The 27,025-nt window shown below is 31.5% G+C and overlaps 1 protein-coding gene and 1 non-coding gene across 2 annotated transcripts in view; both read left to right on the plus strand.

Annotated features, from left to right (window-relative positions):
• Nucleotides 1-283: 283 nt before the first annotated feature.
• Nucleotides 284-424, plus strand: LOC145323497 (U4 spliceosomal RNA). The gene has a single exon (XR_013880996.1). It is a non-coding gene; the product is annotated as a U4 spliceosomal RNA (small nuclear RNA).
• Nucleotides 425-4,158: 3,734 nt separating this feature from the next.
• trio (trio Rho guanine nucleotide exchange factor) overlaps nt 4,159-27,025 on the plus strand; it is a 453,505-nt gene continuing 430,638 nt past the window's right edge. The window contains exon 1 of the mRNA XM_080165076.1: nt 4,159-4,464. Coding sequence (XP_080021202.1) covers nt 4,167-4,464 — 298 coding nt within the window. The 5' untranslated portion in view covers nt 4,159-4,166. The remainder of the gene's footprint in view (nt 4,465-27,025) is intronic.

Genomic DNA, 27,025 nt, shown 5'->3' on the forward strand with positions numbered 1-27,025 from the left:
CTAACTGAAGGTCCCGCCCACTTTTTAAAAATATTATGCGCCCTTCGAAAAGATTAATTATGTAGTTGATTTTTTTACCGCTAGGTGACTCATAAAACATCTTAAATATGTTATGTTATCTACATTTATGTATACTTTTCCATTATGTAGAAAGATTCTATTTCATGATTGTAGTTTTAATTATTTAGGAAACATTTTCATTCTTTTATAAAATATTGGTTTAAAGGTCAATAAAGTGGTTTTAAATAGTTTGTTATGGTATTTTAGACGTTCAGACACAAGTAACTTTGCGCAGTGGCGATACAGTAACCAATGATCGAATAGAGAGGTGCTGTTATTGCTAGTTGAAAACTATAACCAATACCCCGCCCTGGAGTTGTGAAATATCATCACCTGAGGCAATTTCTGAAGGCTCTTACGGGAGCAAATAAGCCTTTTCGCAGTTAAACTACAAATCTTTCACAAATGACACTTGTACCTCCAAAACTGGAGATCATAATGGTATGCATTTCATTTTTCTACTATTAACATAAGCCGCGCAATTTAAATTTTAGAAATTTATGCATTTTTGCACACTCTTCAAATTGGTCATGGTCCATTAACCTTTAAAAATAATACTCTTTTTTTGATGCATAATTTGTTGAAAAAAGTGAAATATTTTTTCTGATACAAAATGTCTCACGCTAATGAAGAAATTGAGATATTGATTATTAACTTCTGGCAATGGGGGTAATTGGGTTAATTGATTAAAGCAATACCTTTGTTCCTTTAAATAAAAACACACTTTATATTGCATTATGAAAACCTCTAACATAATTAGTATTTTGTACTTGTAGAGAAGTAACAGAAGAATTTTATATTTTTTCCAAATTAAAGAAATTAACCATTTTCTTATTAAAACAATAACGAACACATTTCTGTATTATAGCCAGCAAATCTAGAGGCATAAAGTTTTTCTTCGTGTGCAATATCCTTGTAATTAAATGTGGTAGGTATTTATTGAGGTATTTTTATAGGAATTTAAAAAGTGTTAATTGTAGAACATCATGAAACTATTTCTATAAAAAGGTTTAACATACTTGCGCCAAAAATAAAACAATTTGGCAATTTCCCTCAAATCGCTATTTGACCTTCCTTTATTCCAATTAAATCTTTTAATATATCTGGAAAAAAATGTTTAATTTATTGAAAATATGATCTTACTCTCTCACAACAAAAAAAATGAAGGTATTGTATATGTACTGAAAAAATAAAAACATTTTAAACTATATATGGGGGAGGGGTGGGGTGGGAGTTTAATTCTAGTAAATTATCAACAAATTTCCTGCCACGAACTTCAATTCTTCATAAGGGGATTGTTGGAAAATTTTCACTTGAAATTGTTTGTCATAATCACAATCCCTTTTCCCTGATAAAAAGGAAAACCCACAAAATCTCCGCCCATGTTAAACTTTTTTGGAACCTCAACCATATTTTGTCTAAAATCTTTCGTTACCACCCCCGCTTCTAATGACAAATTAAAAAGATTGGGATTAGTTTCTTTAAATCTCCACCTCCCTATGATTAATTACATAAGTTCAATTGGTTAAAAAAATGATTGTCAACCATTTGAGAACAAATAGATTAATTGTAATTCTCACAATAACTTACAAGAATAATTTTATTTCGGTAAAATAATCGGTTAAAAAATTTATCTAATTTTGAAAAATATCAATAGTGGCTGCGCCCCAAGCTTATAAAAAGTGGTTCTGACATTGAAGAAGCTAGCAGAAAAATTTTAGCCTTAAACCATCCCACTAGACTTAGATTTATAGATAGAATTGTCTACAATCATCCTGCTTTGATAAAATGGAACACTCTATCGGTTAATTTGTTGCCGAGATTTTAACGAACAAACAAAAAATCTTACTTTGATTTTGAATACCTTTGAAAAAATCACAAAACCTTTCACAAAAATTTTGGGTCTTTTTGCCTTTTTTCCGTTAAAAAGCATCTGTATGCAATAATGCAATGCATATTTAGTTTTATTCTTTTAGAAAATTTTATATTTTAAAGGAGCAATTTTATATTTTTATTATATTAATTATTAGAAATGCAATATATTATAAGCATAGCTGACTGCAATTTATTGATTTTTCAACCCTTACACCAAAATGCACCCATTCTTTTGCAGAATTATAATCGCGCAACCTCGATATTTTTTCTTGTTAAAAATTCACGAAACCTTTCATGTTGCAATTTTGTTAAGTGTAGTTAGGCTTTCAGATTCTAGGTGTCTCTGGGGTAACTTTTCAACGATGATTTATACTATAGAAAGAAATAGAAATTTTAGAATCAAAGGGTCGAGAAGCAATTTTTTTGATGTTTTTGGATTAAAAAGATATAATTACATCAATCTAATTTAAAATTCATTTTAAATATCTTTTTTCATAGTAAAATTTATGTTTTTAACAATGATTTTTTAATAGAAAGAATTTTGTTACAAGACACATTTGACTTTTTTAAATTTATTTTTTAAGAAGTTTGTTTCATGTAAAAAAACACGAAAAAGCCTTGATTTTTTTTGTACAGATTAAAATAATCCTATTTGTAACAAAATTTATTAATTTCTGCATGTTATTTCTACGAAATAAAGCTTAAATTGTTATTAACAGAGAAAATGATAAATATATCTTCAAAGACATTCTTAATAACATTTTTTCTTTTAAGGGAAAACTCTTTACCAATTGAAAAGCATAAAAATCAATTATATTTTCAATTTAAAGTTTTCTCTGATTTTTTAAAAAGCAACTCTATATTATTTAGTCTTTGCTGTACAATAACAGTTGTGCAGCTGTTTTATTCGGCAACTTACACACACACACACACACACACACGCACACACAGACACACGGCTTTCTCGTTCCCACACAAATCAGTGTGTGTGAGTTTGAGTGGGGGGAAAATTTGCTCACAACATAAAAAAGTTTGAAAAAAGTGATTTAAAAAATCCCCAAAATTGCCTTTTTTTGCCGGTTTTCTGCATATTTGTGTATTATAAAAAAGTGAAAAATTAAAAATGTAAAAAAGTGTTCAGAAATGATCTCATGATGACAAAACATAAAAAAATAGTTCAATAATTTTAAATTCTTAAATAATGTTTTAGTGCTTTTTTGTATACCTAATAAACAGTGAAAATATAAAAAATTAAAACTAGTGATAATATTGTGAAAAATAACGATGTAGTTCTGTTCTGGTGATCTTAAAGGAAAGAAAGCATAATCTGACGTCTTTTTTTTATATTAGATTAGATTTAACTCACGGCCAGTTATGCATTACACAGAAACCGGTTTGTGGCCGTTAGTCATTTATAAGCTTTTGATAGTCTACTAGAATTCCCTAAGTTATTGTGCTCCGCGAGGCTCCAGTTGGGTTAAAACTAGTCTTATCCCAGCCTAACTTATACAACTTATTTAACATAATGCTGGCTCTTTTGTGAAATAGGTACCTAGCTACAATTCGATGTATAAGTAATTTTAGAATTAAGTTTGATGTGCTTAAGTTATTTATATGAGAAGTCTGTTAAGAGATAAATCACTTGGAAACGAAAAAATAACTCTGTACCAGGGTGTCGGAGCCGTATAATTTTGATGCGGCTCCAGCTCCGGCTCCGGCTCCCTACCTTAAATTAATATATCAATTTTTTTTCATTATTGAATTTGATAAAATAAAATAAATAATATAAAATATTTTGCTTTTATTTTATTAAAGCTATATAAAAGTAGAAGGATGTGTGTCTATTTGTTAAGTAACAAACAATAGTTTTTCAGTTTATTATATGGAAATAGACCGTTGCCAAATTATAATATTACTTTAAAAAATAATTTTTAGCTAATCCGGAGCCGGAGCCGTTTTTAACGAAAAATACGGCTCCGGATCCGGCTCCACCAAAAATGTTGCTGCTACCGGCTCCGGCTCCGAAACACTGCTCTGTACGTATGTTTGTGACTTTATGTATCATTATTGTGTCCTTTGATGATTAAATTTGAGATCTGGTTCTCCTAGTATTCCATGAAGATTCTTGCAAAGAATTTTTTTAGGGTTTGGAATCTTCACTAAAAAAAAACATTTTACTCTTTTCTGTGCTAGTTACATTATATTATGCTTTTGATGAATGTAGACAGACTATGAGTAACACTAACCATCATCACCATAAACCCGTGGGGGTGCCACCCCACTATGGAAAGGGGGGCAGTGCGCCGCAACATCATTACGCTATGCCCAACCTTGCGGGGGCAGATCACCAGGCAGCAGCGGGCGGAGCCTATCCTCCCCATTACGGGGCTGGGTATCCACCACACCATGCTGCAGCCGCTGGCTACCCGCACCATCATTATGCCGGTGCTCGGCACCAAGCCGCTGCTGCGGCGGCTCATTTAGCTCATCAGCAGCATGATAGTGAGGCGGCTAAGGCACTTTTATCAGGTAGGCAAAGTAAATAGATTAATAATATAGCTATACAGTTGCTTTGTATATCCTCATGATATGATGACTATTTGAGTAGGGTAACTTTGTCGATTAGAGATTAGCCAAAGCTCAAAATATACTATTTTTCACTCTGGCTAAGGATAGTTTCTCGTGATTTAACCATCTATTTCAACTTTGACTCGTTGAGTCTGTCGTGGCAGGTGTCCCATTTTAAATCACTATGACGATCACAGTAGCTTCTGTTGGGTTTTAGTTTTAACATGGAGGAATGGTCGTTGTAGTGTGAATTATAGTGGTATCAAATTTTTTAAAAGCTCATTATCTCGTTTGTTGCCTTGAAAACTTAATCGAAAAAAACTAGCAAAAGTAAAGGTGGTTTTTGATTGTCGTTTTAAGGGTTGATTTGTACTTAATAGTTTTAATTCTTTTCACGCTTTCTTATTAAAACTTGTGAAACATTAACATTTTTCTAAAATGAAAGTGGTAATTTAAACGAAGCTTTGTGTGTTTATAATTTGTTTGCTAGGTACCTAACTAATATTTACATTATTCGTACCTGATTAATATTTTTTCTTGATGAACGAATGTTAAAAAATATCCGACTAAGAAATCTAAGATTGGGTTATCCATTTTAAGACAGCTACACATAACTCCCTGGATAGTTAAGGTTATTTGATTTCCAAAACTCTCAAGGTGGTTTTAGGGCGGAAATATTAAGGCAAATATACACCCCTGCTGTAATGTAATATATAGTATTAGGGTAATGAGGGGAATATGATTGAATAGGTAGGTAGTTAATTATTGTTTTGTATTAGACCGCTCTCTGTAAAGCATTGATTTTTTGATAGGTAGGTACTGAATTTTTTTTATGTCACCATTTTTCTTGAATTAGTTATTAGCTGTTAAGATTGTTAATTAATGTGTAACTAGCGGCTACGCCCCTAGATCCCTCTAGAGGCTGTTAAGGTGGAGGAGAGAGAGGGGGAAGTCGCCCCCCCCCCGCCAACTTTCTATTTTAGTTCTAAAAAGAAAAAGTTCAGTTAAAAGTTTAAGCACCTATATTGGAAGGGAAGTCCAGTAAGTCATACAATGGTGTTACCTAGCGGCACATCAAAAACATTTCTTTTTGAAGGGTGGTGGTACCTTTCCCAAAAATAGTTGTATACCTTTCCAGGACCTATGAAAAGCTACATGGTAAAGAAGAACCATATCGGTTCAGCGGTTAGCGAGATTCTTTGGTATAGACAGGCAGACACACACACTCACCTAGAGATCGTGTTACTTTTAGAAAAGTATTAACAGGTTTTTCTTTGATATTAAATAGTTAAAATGGACGTAAAGAAAATAACTGTTTTGTTGCGGATAAACAAACTTATCCTAAAAGTATGAAAGCTTGGCTTTCATATACTTATGACTTTTCTAAAAAGTAAAAACAAAATAAAATAGTGAAAAACTATAAAGTGAACCCAGGGATTTTAAGGGAAAAGACAATAAGCAATATATTATGTACACTGCACATTACAATGAACAAAACTTTCCCATTAGATTATTGGCTAAAATTTTGAATATAAGTCCTCTAAGTCATTTTTAAGCTAAGAAAGGAGATATTATGTGCATTATTTGCCGTCAAATGTCTTCTCACTCCCTGAGTGAACCCCTACTTTAGATTCCGAGTGTAAAGATTAGATTATCCTCTGCCCTATATTTAATTCCCCACTTTCCAGTTTTGTTTTCAAACTCATGTGGTACAACAATTCTTTTACTGGTAAACAAGCAATTAGATTTATAAATTACTAGGTAAGTAAATAGTTCGGTTTTATTTATTTGTTCTATTATGAGAGTTGGGTTTTTAAAGCAACCATCTTGTAATCAATGTGCAAATGTTACTTCGAATTCGAATTTCGTAATGAAACTTGCGATGAGTAATCCTTGGTAGGCCTTGAAAATTAGAATCAGGAATTTTTGTCCTGTTTAAGATATCTCGTCCCCAGCCTTAGAAATTACTAAATATCCACCCCTTTTATTTTGAGAATTGGTCAAGTTTTAGAGTTTTTTTTTCAGTCATAAGAATCATGTGCACATTCCCGTTATGGTCTCAGATAAAAATTTCCAAAATCTACCCACATTAGTAAGTTAAGCTTTTCTACATATAGAAAGCGTCTGTATAAGGCAGCTACTGCCACAACTTAACGAATTACAAAGAATTACCGACACAATTTAGTTGCTTAGCTAAATTAACAATAATACATTGCAAGGTTTCAAACCTCAAAATTAAAAAAAGCAAACTTCATATGTAATCTCTATTTAAAAATTGAAATACATTTAAGAACAAAATAAATAGGTAGGTACCTAGTTAATTACGTAAGTCTTAAATATATGAAAAGTTATGTAAGCCAAGCCTAATAAAACAATCTTTTCATGTTAAAAATAGCCCTGTACTGAATCATCTGATAGCAAAAATAATTTTTGCACAAAAAAAAGAATAAATGATTTAATCTCGCAGTGTCTCTAGTTAATCTTGTCACTTGTTCACTGTTCATACAAAAAGACATAACTACATAAGGATATGTACTAAAGAAAAGTCAATCCATTAAAATTGAGGGTTTAGTTAAAAGCCTTTTTCATTTTGTATGTGTAGGGGTGAAATACAAACATAGAAAATAAAATTATTTCTTTATGAGCTACGACTTTCATCTGTAAATGGCAGGTGTCCTTTACACCGCCCAATCACAAAACAGGAATTACATTAGTTATATAATGTGTACTATCTATAATACAAAGTAGAACGATGTCTGTCTGTCCGTCTGTCCGTCTGACCGTCTGTCCGTCCGTCTGTCTGTCTGTCCCTTAAGATCTCGGTAACCACTGAACCGATCGGATTCTACTCTTCAGGGTATCTACCTATTGGTCCTGTGGTGGTTTTAAGCTATTTTCTCGGGGGGTGGGACACCCCCAACCCCCCCAAAAACCAAAAAATCCCCCCCCTTTTTTTTTTTTTTTTTTTTTTTTTTTTTTTTTGAAGGAGTTTCCATGGTCCTTTATGGTCTCTCGCAATAATTTTTTTTTATCACCTCTTGGGCAAAGCCCCTAGAGGCTAGGGGCGAAGCCGCTAGTAAACTGATAATGTATTATATCTCAGGGATCTAAAAGGATTAGACAATGGCCAATAAATTGGTGTACTTTCCCAATGATAATACACAAAATTAAGTTGTTTTGGAACGTTTGAACACTTAATAAACCAACCAATCAAAATTCACTAAAGTCGCCAATTTGTAAAGCCAACAAATAAGGAAGCATTATTAAAAAACTTTGGGGACTAGTGTAGTAAACTGCCCTCTCTCTATCTGATCATATCCAAACAAGATGCTAAAAAATTGCCCCTTTTCAGTGATCTGAATTAACACCCATTTTGTTAGAACAGAGTTAAATTAGGATGTTCATACATTCTCCATGATTTATATGAAAAATTTATAATTACCTAGCTACTAAAGATTTTAGACTTTTATGTTCCCCGATTTATTATTATTTACAATAAAAAAGTGAAAAATTATTCAAATTGTACATAGTATCTTTTGTACTAAATCATTTATTACCTTGAATTATGGAAGGGCAGGACAACTGCCTTATGCCATACTTTTATTAACCATTTATTATCTTTGCTTAAGATAGGACACCTGCCATATATTCCATGTCTTCCAATGCAGAGACAGGGACAATGAGCTGTTTATTACACAAGTCTCCAAAGTTTTATAGGTACCTAAAAATGTTTTCTTATTTGTTAACTTAACAACTTTGGGGACTTCAGTGAATTTTAATTGGTTGTTTCATTAATTTGACAATTTAACCACTAATTTTAATCTACATAGGGGGTAATTTTGTGGTTCATCATTAGGGATAAACATAATTTTTTTATAGCCATTGTCTTATCCCTTATGATCCCTGCTTCCATTGTCTGTATCTCATCCCTTTGCATGTGATTTAGTAATATTGAGCTAAAGTGTGGGCACTATGTGCCCAGGCAATGCAAAAACTCCAAGATTCCAAAAAAATGCAATTTTGGATATTGACCAATTTTATAGTTTAAGGTTAATCTTTGTCATATTTGAGAAGGATTCCCAAAGCAAGAGGTGAAAATATCAATTACTTATGATTTTACGGCCTCTAGAAGTAGCTACCTAGATATTTACGATTTTGTAATAAAGCCTAACTATTGAAATTACATTTTATATGCAAACTTTAAATTATCGTCAAACTACCAAAAATTGAGCTACAGTAATATATTATACCTTTTTTGAAAGCTCATTGAATATACTATACGATTTTAAATTAATTTTTATACGTTTACTTCTAAAACTTATGAAAAAATTTATGTCAAAGCATTCCCCCCTAGAGAAGCAGGAATTATAATATTTTGTCATATTACTTTCAACTTCAAATAGTTTGTTTTTTTTTCAGCTAACGAGGCCGCATATCAGACCTTTATACATGTTTAATCAAGGCACTCAGTGAATGAATACTGTTGGTTTCACTGGCGGCCTCGTTAGCTGAAATTTTTTTTCTCGCATTTTTGTAGGAGCGGTCGGACCCATTTTATAGCAACTTTTACATAATAAAGACGAATTGAAATAACTTTTTTTACAAATCATTTTATCGTGATATTTATAGTTCTCGATGCAATTTTTTTTATACAATCCCTTATTCTTATTGCTTAAAGTCTCTAAAGGATATCCTTGCCCCCCCCCTCCCACCCCTGGAGGGTGGGAGGAGACCCTCCATGCACACCCCTAGAAATATTTATTTAATCTATGTTATTGAACCTGTTGCTTCTAATCAATCAACATTCTTCTTAAATCAAATGAATATCGTCTTAAATGTTTCAATTTGATAAAACTAAAACCTAATCCACCCCGTATACACGCTCTAAAGAAATAAAAGAGTCAAGCAAACTTTTAAAGAAACTAAATGATTTAAACCAATTTGTTATTAAATGTATATTATACATACATAGAGCCTATGAGTATGAACGCCTAGGGATCTAAAGGGATAAGACAATGGCCGATAAATTAATGTACATTACCAGTAATGATACACAAACTTACCTTTTTTGTAAATTACAATTATTGGTTGAAAAGCTAAGACACTCAACTTAAAAAACAAACAAGAAAATGTTATTATAAAACTTTGAGGACTAAAGTGATAAACAGCCCAATGTCCCCTCCCTTCTTGATAAAGCCCCTATTGCAATGCCTTTGGATTAAAGTTCTTAGTGCTTTTGTGATGATTTGTGATAGATTTGTTTTTATTTTTAAAACAAGGATTGTTTTGTCTATACGTAGCGCAGCAATAACAGGGAAATTTTTTATGAAAAAGTACAGTAAAATGGGTTATAGGAAAATAGAAAATTATTTTACAAAATGTTATTAACGTGTTTCCTTTTTATAGTTAGTAATTTCAACAAATCCAGGGATCTATGGGGATAAGTTATTTGCCGATAAATTGATGAACTTCCCCAATGATTATGCACAAAATTACCCCTTCTGTAGATTACAATTAGTGGTTTAAACGTTAAAATTCAGTAAAAGCCCCTAAAGTTGTTAAACCAACGTTTAATAAAATGTTATTATAAGATTTTGGGGACTAGTGTAACAAACAGCCCAATGTCCCCTCCCCCTCTGCAACAAATCAATTAATATATAAGTATAACATTGATAATTCATTTAATTTAAGCAAAAACCTATAATAATACATACGAGAAAATTGTTTTAATTTTTAGAAGGATCTCGTTTACATGTGGACTTAACGCCCTAACTTAGGGTGAGGCGGGGCATTACCGGTAATTTTTTCGGTTTTTTGAAAAAAAAATGGGGTAAATATTAATATTTTTAAATTGGACCAAGACCATTAGAAAGCTTACGGAAAGGACTATCAGGTCCTAATAGGACGTTATCCTAGGACTTTTAGAAGTTTGTCATAACTGGACTCAAAGAAATTACCGATAAATGCCCCATGGTGGGGCATTGTGGGTAACGTCTTTTCAACCTAAAAAAAATCGATGAAAAACGGCCAAACGGCCAGTCAAACATAAATAATCATAATTAGTATAGGTTATAGGGATTATCCACAAAAATTTTCATAAAGATCTGACTATTCCTTCTATGTCAAAAATCATTTTTTTTAAAAGACGAGAAATTTCGATTTTTTTTTTCACAAAAATTTTCTTTCAAAATAAAATTTAAATTTTTTTATATAAAAAAAATCTGTTCTATTCACTTTTTGGCCTAATTCTTAAAAAGCCCATATTGAATTTTAGATTTTACCAAAGAAAACCTGAAAATTGATCTTAAAAATCGAATTTGAATTTTTTTTTCGACGTTACCGAAAAATACCCCGCGCGAACTTTGGTCATTTTTGAAAAAAATATTAACTCTACATTTAAGCTCTCAACGGATTTGGAAAGAGCGGGCAATTCTTAGTTCAAAAGGTTTTTACGGATCAGTTCTAGGTCTTACCAATTTTTGTGTAGGTCGATCTTTATACACATAGGTGAAAAAATTTTTGGAAAAAAAATTTTTTCGTCCGACTTTGAGACCCCAAAAGTACCCTTAAAATTTATCTCACAAAAATTTCATTTTATACTTTTTTGTAGGCAATTCAATAAGGAACAAATTTGCTTTTATGTTTTTTTCTGTCAGTCGATTAAAACATGGAGAAAAATGTCATTTTCTGAAGGTGGGTAAAAAATTACCGGTAATGCCCCTTACCGGTTAATGCCCCGCTTGACCCTAACAATTTTTAGGGTAGCTTTTTATTGGTCCTTTATTGGCGTAAACCTAAAATTAAACAAGGAGAGGGGGAGGTAATAATAGAATTTAAATGTCATTTGAGTAATTAAATATGTCTGTCTGTCAGTCTGGATTAATCTAAAAATATCTTACTATCTGCTGGACCGATTAGGATCTGCTTTTCAGGGAATACCCCTACTAGTCATAAAATGATTATGGTGATGGAAAATCATTAAGCTACAAGTATAATTCCTTATAATAAAATTAAAGGATGTTTGTATGTCTGTCTGTGTTTTCAATATATTTAAAATATTTAAAAATCACTAAACCTTTACTGCCAAAATAGCTAAATAAGTGTTTTTTGTCGATATTATTGATTTTTTTTTTATTTTAAAGCATTTTAAGGTATCTAAAATAAAACTTAAATCAATTATCCTTCATTTAAAAAAAAAAATTCTTAATTTGAAGCAAAATTAACAGAATTATAAGTTTTTGTTTTATTTTGGTATTCTGGGCACATAGTGGTGGGGGCACCCTAAAGTATTGCAATGTCGCGTGAGTTGCCAAGTTTTGCATATGAATTAATCTGGTGACCAAGTTTCCGTATTTTTATAGTGGAGCATCCATACAACGACCCCCTTTCCTTTTTCTTAAATGGAGATAAGTTTAAGGGAGGGGGGGTTATTAGACTCAGGGCGACCACTGCATACTATATATACTATTTATACTATATAGGATGAATTTGGATACTAAATCATACTATATGACTAAAATTTACTATATATACTATATATTATTACCTTTACTTGACCAAAATTTACTATATATACTATATAATATTACATTTATATAACAAAAAACGAATATTGTCAGTTTTGTGACAACACCTCTTAAGGAGCGTTTAGTCTTATTTTCACAGTAGGTCTTCTCCTATTTCTAGCCCCGGCGGGGGGCTCAAAAGATACTGTGATACGACAAAAATGCATAAAGCTCTAGGTACAGTAAAAAAGAGATGAAGAAAATCCTTTAAAATATATTTTTGTTTTTGATTATGATTTAACTATCAGTTATTTTTCATAGAATTAGCTTAAGGGTGAGGGGAAAGTTTTACCACTTTCGCTTACTCCGTGATTATTAGGCTAGGTATTAATGTAAGATTATAGGTTATTTGGGATAAAAGTTTACTTTTTTTGGGATAAGTTTCCAGGTTCAGGTGCTGCAGGCTAAAAGGTGGTTTCTGGACAAATTGTAAAATTTAGAGATCAACTTATTAAACAGAATATGCATCTTTCAGGATGTTATTAATATATCTGAAGAAAAAAATTAAAATTGGCCTCCAAGTTCTGGTCCTGCAGGCCACCAGGTCCACTCTGGACTGGTAAAAATTCAATTTTTTTTGTTTGAAGAGTTAGAGGTCAACCTATAAAACAGAATATGCATCTTTTTGGATGTTAATAACATATCTGAAAAAAAAATGAAAATTAGCCCCCAGGGTCAAGGCCTCCAGGCCCACTCTGGCGGGTAAAAAGTCCAATTTCTTATTTCAAGAGTTAGAGGTCAACTTATAAAACAGACTATGAATTTTTTTGGATCTTATTAACATATCTGAAGAAAATATATAAATCGGCCTCCAAGTTCAGGTCCTGCAGGCCTTTAGGTCCACTCTGAACAGGTAAACAATCAAATTCCTTATATGAAGAGTTAGAGGTCTATTTATAAAACAGAATATGCATTTACTTGGATAATTTTAACTTATCGGGATCCAAGTTCAGTTTCATTCAGGACAGGTAAAAGACTCAATTTTTTTATTTGAAGAGTTCAAGTTTAGGCCTCCAGGTTTTCTCTGGACAGAGTCTGCAGCACCTGGACCTGGAGGTCAATTGTATTTTTTCTTTAGATATGTAAATAACATCTAAAAAGATGCTTATGGTGTTTTATAAACTAACCTCTAACTACATAAATAAGAAATTTTGATTTTCACCTGTCCAGAGTCCACCTGGAGGCCTGCAGCATCAAAACCTGGAGGTCGGTTGTCATTTTTTCTTTAAACATACAAATAGCATCTATAAAGATGCTTATGTTGTTTAATAAACCTCTAACTCCTTAAATTTAAAATTTTTATTTTATTCGTTTACAGAGTTCACCGGCAGGCCTGCAGCTCCTAAACCTGAAGGCCAATTTTATTTTTTCCTTCAAATATGTAAAGAATATCCAAAAATAAGCTCATTTTGTTTAACGAATATACCATTAACTGTTCAATTGAGGGAAGTTTGATTTTTACCTGTCCAGAGTCTGCAGGACCAGAACTTAGAGGTCGATTTTAATTTTTTTTCTTCAGTTATGTTTTGTTAATCCAAAAAGATGCATATTCTTTTTTATAAGTTGACCTCTAACTCTTCAAATAAGAAATTTGAATTTTTTACCTGTCCAGAGTGGACATGGAGGCCTACAGGACCAGAACTTGGAGGCCGATTTAAATTTTTTCTTCAGATATGTTAATAGCATTCAAAAATATGCATATTCTGTTTTATTAGTTGGCCTCTAACTCTTCAAATAAAAAAAAAATATCCATAACCTGTCCAGAGTGGACCTGGAGGCCTGCAAGACCAGAACTTGGAGGCCTGCAAGACCAGAACTTGGAGGCCTATTTTAATTTTTTCTTCATTTATATAACATCAAAAAAAATGCAATTTTGTTTTATAAGTTGATCTCTAACTCTTCAAACAGAAATTTAATTTTTTTTTACTTGTCCAGAAACCACCTTCCAGATAGCCTGCAGCACCTGAACCTGAGACCTATCCAAAAAATGATTAAATATATGTGAAATACTAACCAAAAGTAAACTTTTATCCTAAATAACCTATAGTCTCACATTAATACCTAGCCTAATAATTACAGATTAAGCCCATTATATGTGAAATTGCTTTGATAACAGCTATGCTTTGAATTATTATTGATGATGTATATACTATGTATTACTTAATAATTCTAAGTCCGATACTATATCATACTATATGAGTTTTAAAAAATATACTATATATACTATATGGATTTTAAAAATATACTATAAAAATACTATATTTTTTTTGTTTTGGAGTGGTCGCCCTGTAGACTCCATTTAATTCTGATGCTTGACGTTTTGTAAAAACGTTCTCTATTTCCTCATTTTATTAAACAAATTAGAAGGGTTAATTTTGTTTCTCATAATTGGGGATGTTCATCAATTAATCGTCCATTGTCTTAACCATTAAGATATCTAATTACCCAAATAGAAAGATGACTTTAATTTAATGCTCAATTTTGGTTAGGTAGATAGTTTCAAGGAAAGCCCACTATAGGACCTGCACTTACAGATTAAAGGATTTTACAAATTTAGCTAGCTACGGCTGTTGGGCTGCATCTTTAAAAATTAATCATCACTATTGCATTTTATCTGTAAAAACGTTTTTTTAAAATATATAAACAGGTCCGTTAGTAAGTTGTTGGAAATATAACGTGTTCGATTCTCGTCCTTGGTTGCTATTTATTTTGCAACTTGATATTAATGCTGCTTTGTCAGACGTATAACAATAAAAATAAGAATACAGAGAAGGAGTCTTTGATTTCATAAAGTAAAAGTCGAAATTTAGTGTTTTTAAAAACTGACCTCATCTTTTTTGTTGCAAAACTTATTTTTCATTTTGCATTTCCCATTTTTACTAGGCGCAGCTACTCTATAATAAAAACTAAAGCTTATTAGTCAGTCTTTTTTGTTCTTGAAAGGTCATTTTTGTCGTAAGTGCATACTTCATTAGAATATAACGTTATAAAGGGGGGGGGGGGGGGGGCGAAAGTGACACTTTTGAAACCAAAACTAAAAGTCAAAGGAACTCAACTAAAAAAAGAGTTACAGGTCTGAGATTTTGCATGGTAGTTGCTTTATAGGGGTACAATATGGAACTGTGAAGAAACGGCGTCGCAACCGCCGAAAACCGCCGAGAAAAGGCAAAAAAAATTTCGGCGGGAAACGGCGGTTTTCGGCGGTTGCGCCGCCGTTTCTTCACAGTTCCATATATTACCCCTATAAAGCAAATGCCATGCAAAATCTCATCCTTGTAACTCTTTTTTTAGTTGAGTTCCTTTGTTGACTTTTAGTTTTGGTTTCAAAAAGTGTCACTTTCGCCCCCCCCCCTTTCATTTCTCAAAACTTAAAACTTGTTAACACATTCTATCTTAAATATCAGACGAGAAAATCACATTTCCCACACAGCGTTACGAGCCGAAGGACAGTTAAAGTGACTTAATGAGTAGCTTCGCTACTAAAAAGCTTTTTACATCATAAAAGTGTTCATTCTTGTTTTTGTTGTCGTTGTATTTTTAATGCAAGTTTTAAGGAATGGTTCAAAATACTATACAAGCGTTGTAGCTGCTCTATAATTTGCCCGAGACTTTAACGTTAAGTTCAACGCCTTTGCTTACAATTTCAGAAAACCCATCCGCCACCGGAAAAAAATCCATTAAACTTAGGTATTTTAATATTTTTTTATGCCTTTGATAGAGAATGTTTTAATTAATCTTATTTTCCCTAACATTCCCCAGCTGTTAAAGGTAGATTTTCATTCATTAGAATTGAGGGAAAGATTAACATATTGTCCATTGTCCTATCCCTGCAGTTAATCCCATTGTGTTGACTAATGTAACTAATAATCCTGATATCATTAGTGTGGGGTGTGTTTCATATTCGCAATAAATTTGAGCATTTATTTAATAGTGAAATTGTGTCAAAAGGAGTGGGGTAATTTGTGCTGTTGTAATAAACATGAGGTGCAGATGATTTTACAATATCATGGAGGGATTGGACATAAGACTGTAAATTACACTGGTACCCAAGGTTTTTTAAAAACGTTATCTTATTTGTTGGCATTTAGACTATGGATATTGGATAAATTAACAGATCTTTAGTATAGATGTATATACAGACAACTACCTCCCTTCATTTTTCTAAGACCTCTTTCTTCTGCTTCTAAATTATTTTCTGCTACTTGTCTGTGTTAATATAAGCGATACGATACCATTTTTTGATTTTCAATGACCCAATAGAAAGGTTGCACAAGACGGTAGCGATGGGGAGATAGAGTTATTTAACCCTTTCTCCCTCTAGTGTTTCACTCTAATGATAAATTCATTGAATTTTGATTGGATGGTTCCAAACTAGATCTGTATAAACTTTTCATTCAATAATTCTAATCTAAAGAAGGGATATTTATCATCATTACGGAGATGTTTGTCAATTTGTCACCCATTGTCTTATTCCTTTAGATCCCTGGATACTTATACGGAAGGGAGAGCACACCTATTAGTGTAAAATCAATATAACTAGCATCAATAAATAACTTAAGACTCAAAGAGAATGTTTCTGTTTTGACTTTAGATAAACCAGGACAATGAACGATTTACTTGACCCCATTTCTTTTATATAAGTAATTTTGCTCATGGTAGTTTTTGATTATTGGTGGAACGAAAGGATTGTAGATTAATTATATCTTTTAAAGGAATGTATAATTGTATGTCTCTTCATGTGTCCAATAAAAATAGTTGGGGAAGGCAAGTTTTAGGCTATAAGACACATATGGTAATCAATCCATAAGAAAGATTTTGCTATATAAATAAAACTAGTATCTTTGAATTAGTTACCCTAAAAGGAATTCACAGAACCAATGTGAACCTTACCTGAAAAAGAGAACTAAATCGGTTCAGAAGTTATTGAGTTGAGATTTTAAGCTTCAGACAAAACAGTCTTACTACTTTATAAAGAAGGATATACAAGAAAAATATTTTGACAGTAGACCAAGAATGTTTAATTTTTAAAAGTACAAACGCAAATAACCACTAAAATACTGATATATAAAGAAGAATTAGTTTTTTGATTTAAAAAGCTATTTGCAATACTGATATGTTTTAGAATTCCTAAAAATATTTTGAATAAATTCAAAATCTCTAATAGACCCCTGTTTTGAATAATGTACATTTACTGTACAAAATTGGGGCCTAATTTAGCCTTTTTTTACGGAGAAAAAACTGTATTCTTTTTCTTTGAAGTGTGAAGTAGACGATTTTATCTTATTCTAGAAATATTAGAGGGAAAAAGCAGGGAGGGAGGGGACATTTGACTGTAAATTACACTGGTACCCAAAGTTTTATAACTATGGTATCTTATTCATGGACTCAAAATCTTAGTGCACTGTTGCTATTTTGATTAGATGGCTCCAACTTTTCAACCAATTATTCAATAAATAGAGGGGATAATTTTGTTTATCATTCTTGGGGATGTACAGCAATTTAAAGCCCATTGTCCTATCCTTTAAGATCCCTGGAGGTAACGTAAGAAATATTCCAAATTCTTAGTTCATAACTGACCTATTTACATATCTTTTATAAAAACTAAAAGTGTTTTATATGCTTAAGTAAAAAGAATATTTAACTTCTTATCATAAAAATTAAACATTAATCTTAGTTTTCTTAATAGGTATTAATTAAAATATTTTGAATGGATTGTAATTTTATAGGAAGCTTTCTATGTGTTATAGAGTGGTTCAATGTTATTTTTAAGCAACGCTCTTAAGACAAGGGGCTAAGTCAATACCTTTTTTACAAAGAAGTTAAAAAATGAGAAAAAATGAAGGTAAAGTAATGAAATTATTAGATTAATTTTGCACCGAATATGTGAATTGTACAAAATCCCTTAATTTCATAATTGGACCACTCATAATAATACTTCCTTCGTTAATCATTATTTTGCAGTATTTTTGATGCTTCTTTAGATTACGTAATGTACCTATGTTTTTTTTAAAGAAACCTCTAAGATTCTGAAAAGGTTTAAAATAAGAAAATGAATGTTTTGCATGAATTTCTACCGAGAATTGGCCTACGAGTTAGATTTGGCAGAGAGGAATAAGTTCATGGAGAAATAAAAAAATAAAACTGTAAATTCTGAATATTTTAATATACATCAACATTCTAATATTTTTTACTAGAATAGAAACTAGTGTATAATATCTTTAAAATTTCAGTCTCTATCTACCTATATGGTCTACAAACCTAACTCTATTGCATACTAACCCACTTTTCTTAGTAAGCTTTTGTTGCTGCGCTACGTAAAATATAATAGACCTTGTTATGTTTCTATAATAGGTAGCCCTGCCCTCTAGTAGAGCAGAGAGTTATCTGTTATTAAAAGTTGTAAATGCATTTTGCTATAATTTCCCTTTAAATGTGTTTGGTCATTGTTATACCCATTTTTCAAAAAACATAATTTTACTTTTTTTCATAGATGATACAAATGAACCATTTAAAAGCTAACGTTTGTTTTATACTTATAAATGGAAATACGAAAAAAAGTTAGAAAAGCTGGTCTTATAAAAATAGTACCTAAATATTTTGTTGTTGAATTACTTAGTCGAATCCTTTAATAAAAGTAACAGGATGTCACTTTATGTGTTGTGAAAACCGTTCAACCGATATGGTTCTTTTTACAGTTAAGCTTCTTATAGGTCCAGGGAATGTTTATAGCTGTTTTTGGGGCGATGATTAACTCCCAATTTATTTTTACTTTTTCTCATTAAAACTGAATATGATAGTGGAGGGTTGACTCATCCCCCCTTCCCTCAAGTTCCCCTAGAGGCCTCTAGTTGCTAGTAAGTAACTAAAATAACGAAAGGGGTTTAGTATGGCCCGAAGTGTCATCATAAAGAAAGTGTTAATTTTGGCTTCCCTTATGCACTAAAACACATTAATCAAAAGTTGTACAATTAAATACAAAATTGCCTATCCTCCTCTATACTAAAGTAGCTGCCTTTTTAAGCTAAAGTTAATAAAGCGAAGCTTTTCTATAATTAGGGTCGGAACGTCCGTCCGGAACAAATAGCTTTTTTCATTAATTTAGGCATGTTCGAATTGTCCTATCAATTTCAAACTTCATGATGATTCCTGTAGTAGTTAGGTACGATTTAGAAAGCGTAGCAACTCAGACTATAATCGTTACCAGAATGTCCGTGTGTCCATTTTAAACCTGTCGATTTTTATGTGATGTAATTATCCGATTGATCTGATTTTTGCAATACTGATTCCTAGGACTACAAAGTACAATGTTATAATCGAAGCATCTCTATAATCAATCCTAAAAATGTAAGCATGTCCTAAACATTATCCTGTATTTAACCAGTTTTTCAACAAATTTACTTACAATTTTGTTTCGACATTATACATTGATATTCTGATTATACAGCTTTTAATGTTTGTTTGTTCTACTCTTTCAAAGCTTCGCTTTTTTTGATGTTGTCATCCTTTTTAAAAAAAATTTGCCTAAAGCATTGTATTGAAATTTCAAAGTATTTAAACATGTAAAATGAACAAACATCTTTCATATAATCATTTTCTTAAATGTACAAACTGTTACAGGAATCTTCGTTCTAAGTTTGAACATGATAAGGCGATTCTAGCATGTCAAAATTAACAATTAGAGCTATCCTTTATAAAAATAATATTTCATAGTTTTTAAAATTGATTTGTTCTTATGAACCTTTTTATTTTGGTGGGTTGCTCTGATATACTAAAGACGTTAAAAATTGTATCAATATATAGAAAGATATATGTGAAACACTAAGTTGTTGTTCGATAGACGTTTTTTTTAGCAACGCATCTCCTCTACAACTATATACCTACATATGTTAGATTTTCAGTCAAATTGATTTAATTAATGATCTATAGGTTATTTTTTTTAAAAAAGTGGTAAGGATTTATCATCTGTCCATTATGATATCGCTAATTAACATATTGAGTTACCTATTCAGGAAAGCTTTATAAATGTCCTGGGAAGGGTTTTTAGTCATTATCTTCTTAAATTTAAGATACCATATGTTTAAATCATGACTTTTACCTTCTTACATCTTAAACATATTTAACTAATTATCGTTCCGCTTATATTAAACAAAATTACCCCTGTTTTCTTGACATTTGGAGAATAAAAAGGAAAACAAATTTTGTCGGAAGCTATTCAAACATTTCAATTTTCCGTGCACAACTGTCAGTAGAAGAAAAATTGACGGTGGATTTTTTTCAGCAGCAAAGCTACTTTACAAGTTAGGTTTGCTAAAGTTGTTTGCTGTTTTATTTTGGAAAGGGTTCTTAATGATAGATTGATTATTCTAAATTATGATAAACAAAATTACTTGGATAGGTTGGATGCTGCTAGCTTGTACCATCCAATCAAGAAATAATATTGATCCTCACACTCTTAAGCCAACCTATGGGATAAAGCTTTCTTGAAAACTGTAGATATAGCATATAGATACACACAGTCCTACAACTGCTTTGGATAATAGATATGATAGAGTTTTTATGTTTTTTTTTATGGCAAAAAATGCCTTAAAAATGAAATGCGTCGCGCAATTTGATTTAAATGTTTAAGGGGAATTTTAAAAGACTTGATTAATGACGAAAAATAGCTTTTAAGTTATTGTTTAACATATTGTAATATGTCAATTTTTCGGCTGTAGCGTAAGAGGTAATATGTCAGATAATTTCCAAATACCTCGTGTCATATTAGAGACAGTAAAAATTTAACTGACATGTCATTTTAAAGAAAAAGCTTTTGATTTGGAGGCATTAAAAATATTCTTTCAATAAAATATATAAAATGTTTCTTTGGCTTAACAGATTTCTAACTAGGTTAATTTAATTATGTGTGTTAAACTAGAAGGGATAAGATAATGGACGATTAAAGGGTCTTTTCCTCCTATTATTTTTGTGTTAAATTCTACCGATAGTAACTGAGGAAAAAAGGGATTTGTATTAATTTAACAGCTATTGTCCTCTCCCTCCCTGGCCAAGCTAAATGATTGTAATTAGTTTTGTGTAGTAGGTAGGAGCTATTATCTATTTCCAATAGAGATTCGTAGCAGGGATGTAAAGGGATAGGACAATGTCCGATAAATTGATGTACATCCCTAATGCTGATACGCAAAAAAAACCCTTTCTATAGAAAAATGGTGGTTGAAATGTTTGGACTCAAAAAATCAAAATTTCACCAAAAGTCCTTAAAGGTTGTTGTGCCAACGAATAAGAAAACATTATCGTAAAACTTTAGGGACTAGTATAATAAACATCCCAATGTCCCCTCTCTTCCTGGATATTGTTGTCTAGGCGTACTCAGAAATGTTCAATTATGGTGTTCATTGCAAAAGAGTTGGTTTAAGTTATTTTATTTTAGACAAATATAATAGAGGGGGTGGATATTGTAGTGTAAAATGTTCTGGTATCCTAAGTTTTATAGGCACGTTCTCTCTTAAGTTGGCTATAAACTAAACAACTTTCATAAGGGGATGTACATCAATTGAGATCCCTTGTTTTTTAACTTAAATTTTCCTTCAAAATCTAAGTTATAGCAAAAATTTAAGGGTGCTTTAAAAATCATGTTTATTTTATCATGAAACATTACAATAACATGCTTTTAACATTCCATAATGAAGAAAGAAAATAATAAGTATACTTATAATGTTTTATTTGGTTTATTATTCTCTGATAAAGAAGATACTTAGAGCAGATTTCCATTACTATTCAGTATTGTCTTGTTAAGGGTGCGTATTCACTTCCGTATATCAGGATCACTTTATAAAATCATCATAACTGCGTTTTATACATAGAGAAAATAATAAAAGAGAGAAATCGAGGTATTTGAAGGACTAAAATAGGCAGTGGGCCTAGAGGCCTATATTGAGCAATTGCCGCGCTGAATTTTTAATGTTATTCCACCACTTTTCAAAATGGGAATATCTTAAAATTTAATATAATTTCAAGACAATTATAATTGCTGTTTGAAGCATAAATCTAATTTTTAAGGGATGATATAGAAATATTTTGAATTATCATCCATTCTGATGAAACCTGATGAAAGAATATAAAATTATCATTATTAATTTTTCATGACTTTGCTACTGACTTTAATCATAACACTCATTATCAGCTTATAAGATTTATATTGCAGTCTATCTAACTTATATTTTTTAATAAATAAACGTTTTTACAAATTTAATATGAACATTTGATTGTAAATTATAATAATCAGTTTTTCAGTGCCATCTAGCTTTGGATATAGAACTAGAATATCAAAGCGTTCATCAATTTTTATTTTGCCTGTATTTTTCTTGTTTTGGATTTTTGTCACTAAAGGGCCAAACCCTGAGGGGTAAATAACATCACTTGAAAATGTTAAAAATATTGTAAAAACGAGTATTGTCTGAGAAAGAACATAGATAGCATTACAGGTTATTCACTTATTTAGATTATTCAGTTATGAAATTTTTTATTTAATATTTAGCCTTAGTTTTAATGTATGTCTTTGAAGTAGACAACTAGCGAACCTGGTGGCTGAGAGCTTAACTATTAATTTTTTATTAGTAAACATTTAAAAGTTTTATCATGTTAATTAGATTTAAATATTACATTTAAGCTAATTTGAAAAAAAATAAATTTTTGATCATAAAAGGTGAACCCTCCTATTTTTAAACTAGGCGAAACATACTTTTCTGCTGCACTAAGACCGTCCGCGGCTGTTTGTTTTTTAAGATTCTAAATCAAATTGTATTTTAAATATTTTCTTTAATTTTTTTTAAAACATAATTAATTACAGAAAAATAATAATAATTAATAAGATAAAATTTTTTTATTTTTTTTACATATATAGAATAGGTTATGATTAAGATGCAAAAAGCCGCGGACGGTTTAGATAAATAGCAGACAAATTATTTTAGTAGGGGGGAAGTAATATTTTACAATGAAATTGGGGTGAGTATTCATCCTCTTATCCTTTTTTCTTATGGTTTTATAACAACAGCAAAAACTGCTTCTTCCACTTTGCTTTATTCTTATACAGGGGTGTATGTATATTCTGCACAAGATTCTTTTTTTCCCCCTGCTGCAAAATTTTTATTCCCCTCCCCCCCCCCCCCATTTTTTCCTCTTTATTTTATTCATATTATCTCCCCTCCCACATATTCTTTTAGTTTTTTTTTCACCAAAAGGGGGAGAAAAAAGGAAAATAATGCTTTCAGTTCTCTTAATTTTTATATTTTTTCCCAACCACATATTTTTTTTTACCCCCCCCCCCCCCCTTAAGCAGGGTCAAATTTTCAGAATGTACAGTGACACCCCTGTCTTATTAAACACCCCTCTTATTTTTATGGCTTTTTTTTGTCTTACATGCGGCTGTGCCCTACTATTTCTGTATTCTAAGGAGTAAGAAGGGACAGAAAAGTAGCCTAAAACCATAAATATAAAAACAAAATAACATAAATTATCCCTGGACCTATGTGAAGCTTCTAACAAAAAAATATTCAGTTTAGTAGTTATTGAAATTTTAAGCTTCAGACAAAAAAAACCTAACTACTTTATACAATAAGAATAGATAGATATTAATCACTATGCTTATTTTGAATTATGCGAAAGCGATAGCACCCTGTCTTGGATGGCAATATTGTTTTGGATAGATCATTCAATGCAAATGAATTGGAATAAATACAGAGGCAAATGAATAGGTAAAATGTTTGTACGTCTGTCTGTCTGTTTGTATGTCTGTTTGTCTGTCTGTCTGTATGATTATTGGGAGGGAAGTGTGATTTTCTCGACTGCTATTACTGATAAAATTCAGATTTTTTTGGTGTATGTTGAAGTTCCATTTACCAATGAGTAAGTTTTTCTGATCTTAACTTGATATCTTAGAAAAAAATTCGTTATCTCGGCTGATATTAAAGTTAGAAGGATGAAATTTTAGCTCAGCAATCATCTAACTAATTATAATCTACTCTTTAACTTGCTATGTCCTTCCATTAGATCTCTAAATCTCTCTTCCTATCAATAAATCCCTGAAAATACTGCTAAGGATTTAGATTATACATACTTCCGATTTTGGAAAGGATTCTCATTGTATATGGAAACGTGTGACTCGTGAGATCAGGGCCAAATTATTAAGGATAAAATTGTTACCTACCTAGTCATCTAAAATATTCTGACAAATGAATAAAATGAAGTAAAAACAGTGTGTTAATGATATTGAAGGTATTATTTTCTACGCAACATCTAATAGATTTATAAGCCTAAATGCCCAACCAGATAATTTTTTTGGACGATACACTATCCCCAAGCAATGCTTTATTCTATGAAATCTATTGAAAAATAAAAAAACAATAATGGCCATTACGTGCTAAATGTGTTTCTAATCAATAATGTGTTCTGATTGTTCTATGTTCCTATTGGTCTAATTAAGGAATTGGTCATCTATTCTAGTTGACTAAAATGTACCTATATACTTTCTTCAGATTTAAAATCCTTGTCTGTCTGATATAAGTTAAAGAAGAAGCCATATTATTTAGATATTTGTCTCGTGCCTAGACAAGTGTACTCTATCAATGCATATAATATTACTTGGACGTTGCAGCAGCTTTTTATGTACTCTGATAAAGTGATGCTCGCAGCGGGCTAAAATAGCGATTCCCCCTTTACATCATTCCCTTCCCTCCTACTGGATGAACGAACTGATATATATTATCCATATTATCAAGCTAAGGTGATGTCAAATTTTCGCCTGTCGTCAATATATCCACTTATATCCTATGTCTATTATTATCTATGATTAATTTACATTTTCTTGTTTTCATTAATCCTAGTGGCTTCGCCTCTAACCTCAACGAGCGAAGGCATTCGATAAATTAGACCTCAACAAACAAACTTTCGTGCCTCATCTACCCTTGAAATAGGCTGATACTTACCCTGGAGGACTAATAGTAATTTTCTCTTTAAATTGTAAAACTACTGAACTAACCGTTTGCTAGATTACATTTGATATGCCTACAGTCAGATATCCCGTTACTTTAGTATTAAGGATTGTAAAAAACACATGTGAAACAGAATTTAGTGATCCTCTGGGCCCTCCAACTCCTTTATTAGTGTGTTATTGACTTTTTAATGTCCTTTGACAGCTCAAAAACGAACGAAAATACTAGAGCTATGAAATGATCTAAGTTTTTATTTAAGCATTTTCAAAAGCGAAGTTATGATAAGGGTTAGTCCGTCCGTTAATACATTTTTTAGATTATGAATTAATATTATGCTACTCTACAAGTGGTAATGTTTGTTTGTCCTACCCTCTGATTTTTGAGCTTCGCTTTTATGGATGTTGTCATCCTTGTTTGCTATACGTCTCCCTGTGAATTAATATTAAGAAGTTTGTTGTAAAATTTTGTGTTTAGATAATTTATTTTGATGCAGTTTTGTCAAACTATGCCAGGGAATCTTCACATAATGGTTTAGAAATGAACCTTGCAGGGTTTACCTAAGTCATTAACTAACCTAATCAAGAAAGGGGATTTAGGACCATATAAAATACTGTTTAACAAACTTGTTCTCTAATTCATTTGCTTAAAAACTATGGGGACTTTTATAAGATGTTGATTGGTTGGTTTAAAAGAGTTGTGTCCAGACTTTCCAACTATTATTTATAATTCACAGAATGGGTAAATATGTTTTTCTCGTCCATTGTCTTATCCCTCCAGAAACCTGACAATTACTAACATTATGGTTTATCATTCTTGATATATATTGACAAAAGTTTAGTTTGCAATTTTTATATTATAAGAAATTCTTTTAGCTATTCGCTTTAGTTATAATGAGATAGAATTAATGTAATAAATCAAGCTATAGGTAAATTGTTTAGTATCTTTTGTATTTTACTGTATGGACACGCATAAAAATTGTTTAATTTTGATTAAAAGCTAGTTGCTGCGCCCAAAACATCTAGGACCTATGTGTTCATGTGTTAGGGGAAAAAATAGCTTAAAACATCCAAAGACTTGAATCTAAAAGTTAAATAACCCAAAACCATCTCAGGGCCTATATGAAGCATCACCAATGACGATAAACAAAATTACTTTCCCAGTAGAATAAAATTATTATTGGACACTGCTTTTAATTCAACCAAATATGGGGAACCAGTCTAATTTACAGTCCAATATCCCATCCCTCCCAAAAAAAGTAAGAAAAAAACACCCTGTATTTTAGAGAGTAGGGGGTTGAAATGCAAATAGTTGTAGAATGATGGACATAGTATATCTAGACGGTCAAACTTAATTGGAAATTCTAGCAGACAAACACCTTTGGTTATTTTTTGTTTTACACGATTTTTTAAGATTATAATTTTTATAAAAATTTAGAAAAAAATAAGCCCTTTCGTAACAAAATCTACAGTTTCTAACCAATAATATGACCAGATTATTCCTCAATTGTTTTCCTATTGGCTGATTCAGAGAGTAGGCATCTAGATTATATCTATTATTAGAATATTAGAATCCATTTGAATAATTTAATTGAATTGTATAATGTTTGGGACAAACTTCAAGATTGCAAAATTATTCACAAAACAAAGAGAAAGCAGCAGAGACAAAGATGGAGAAATAATATTAAAAAACAGTCAATCATATTTTACTAGGCCTCACCTTTAGAGGCCTCTAGGGGCACTAGAGGGTATGGAAGTGGGCTAAGTCGATCCACATTCAGTTTTAGTTTTTAAAGAAGAAAAAAAAAATTCCAGTGCGTTTTTCCTTTGGAGGATGAGGGGAAAACCCCTCCCCAAAATAGTTATAAAACACCCCTGTACCTGTAAGAAGACTCCCTTTAAAGGAAAATTATTTCGGTCCATCTCGGTTAGAGAAATCTTAAGCCATAGACATTCAGACACACAGCTTGCTGGG

The sequence above is a fragment of the Acartia tonsa genome, chromosome 6, assembly GCF_053477335.1.
Source record: "Acartia tonsa isolate MP-2025a chromosome 6, ASM5347733v1, whole genome shotgun sequence".
NCBI lineage: Eukaryota > Metazoa > Arthropoda > Copepoda > Calanoida > Acartiidae > Acartia > Acartia tonsa.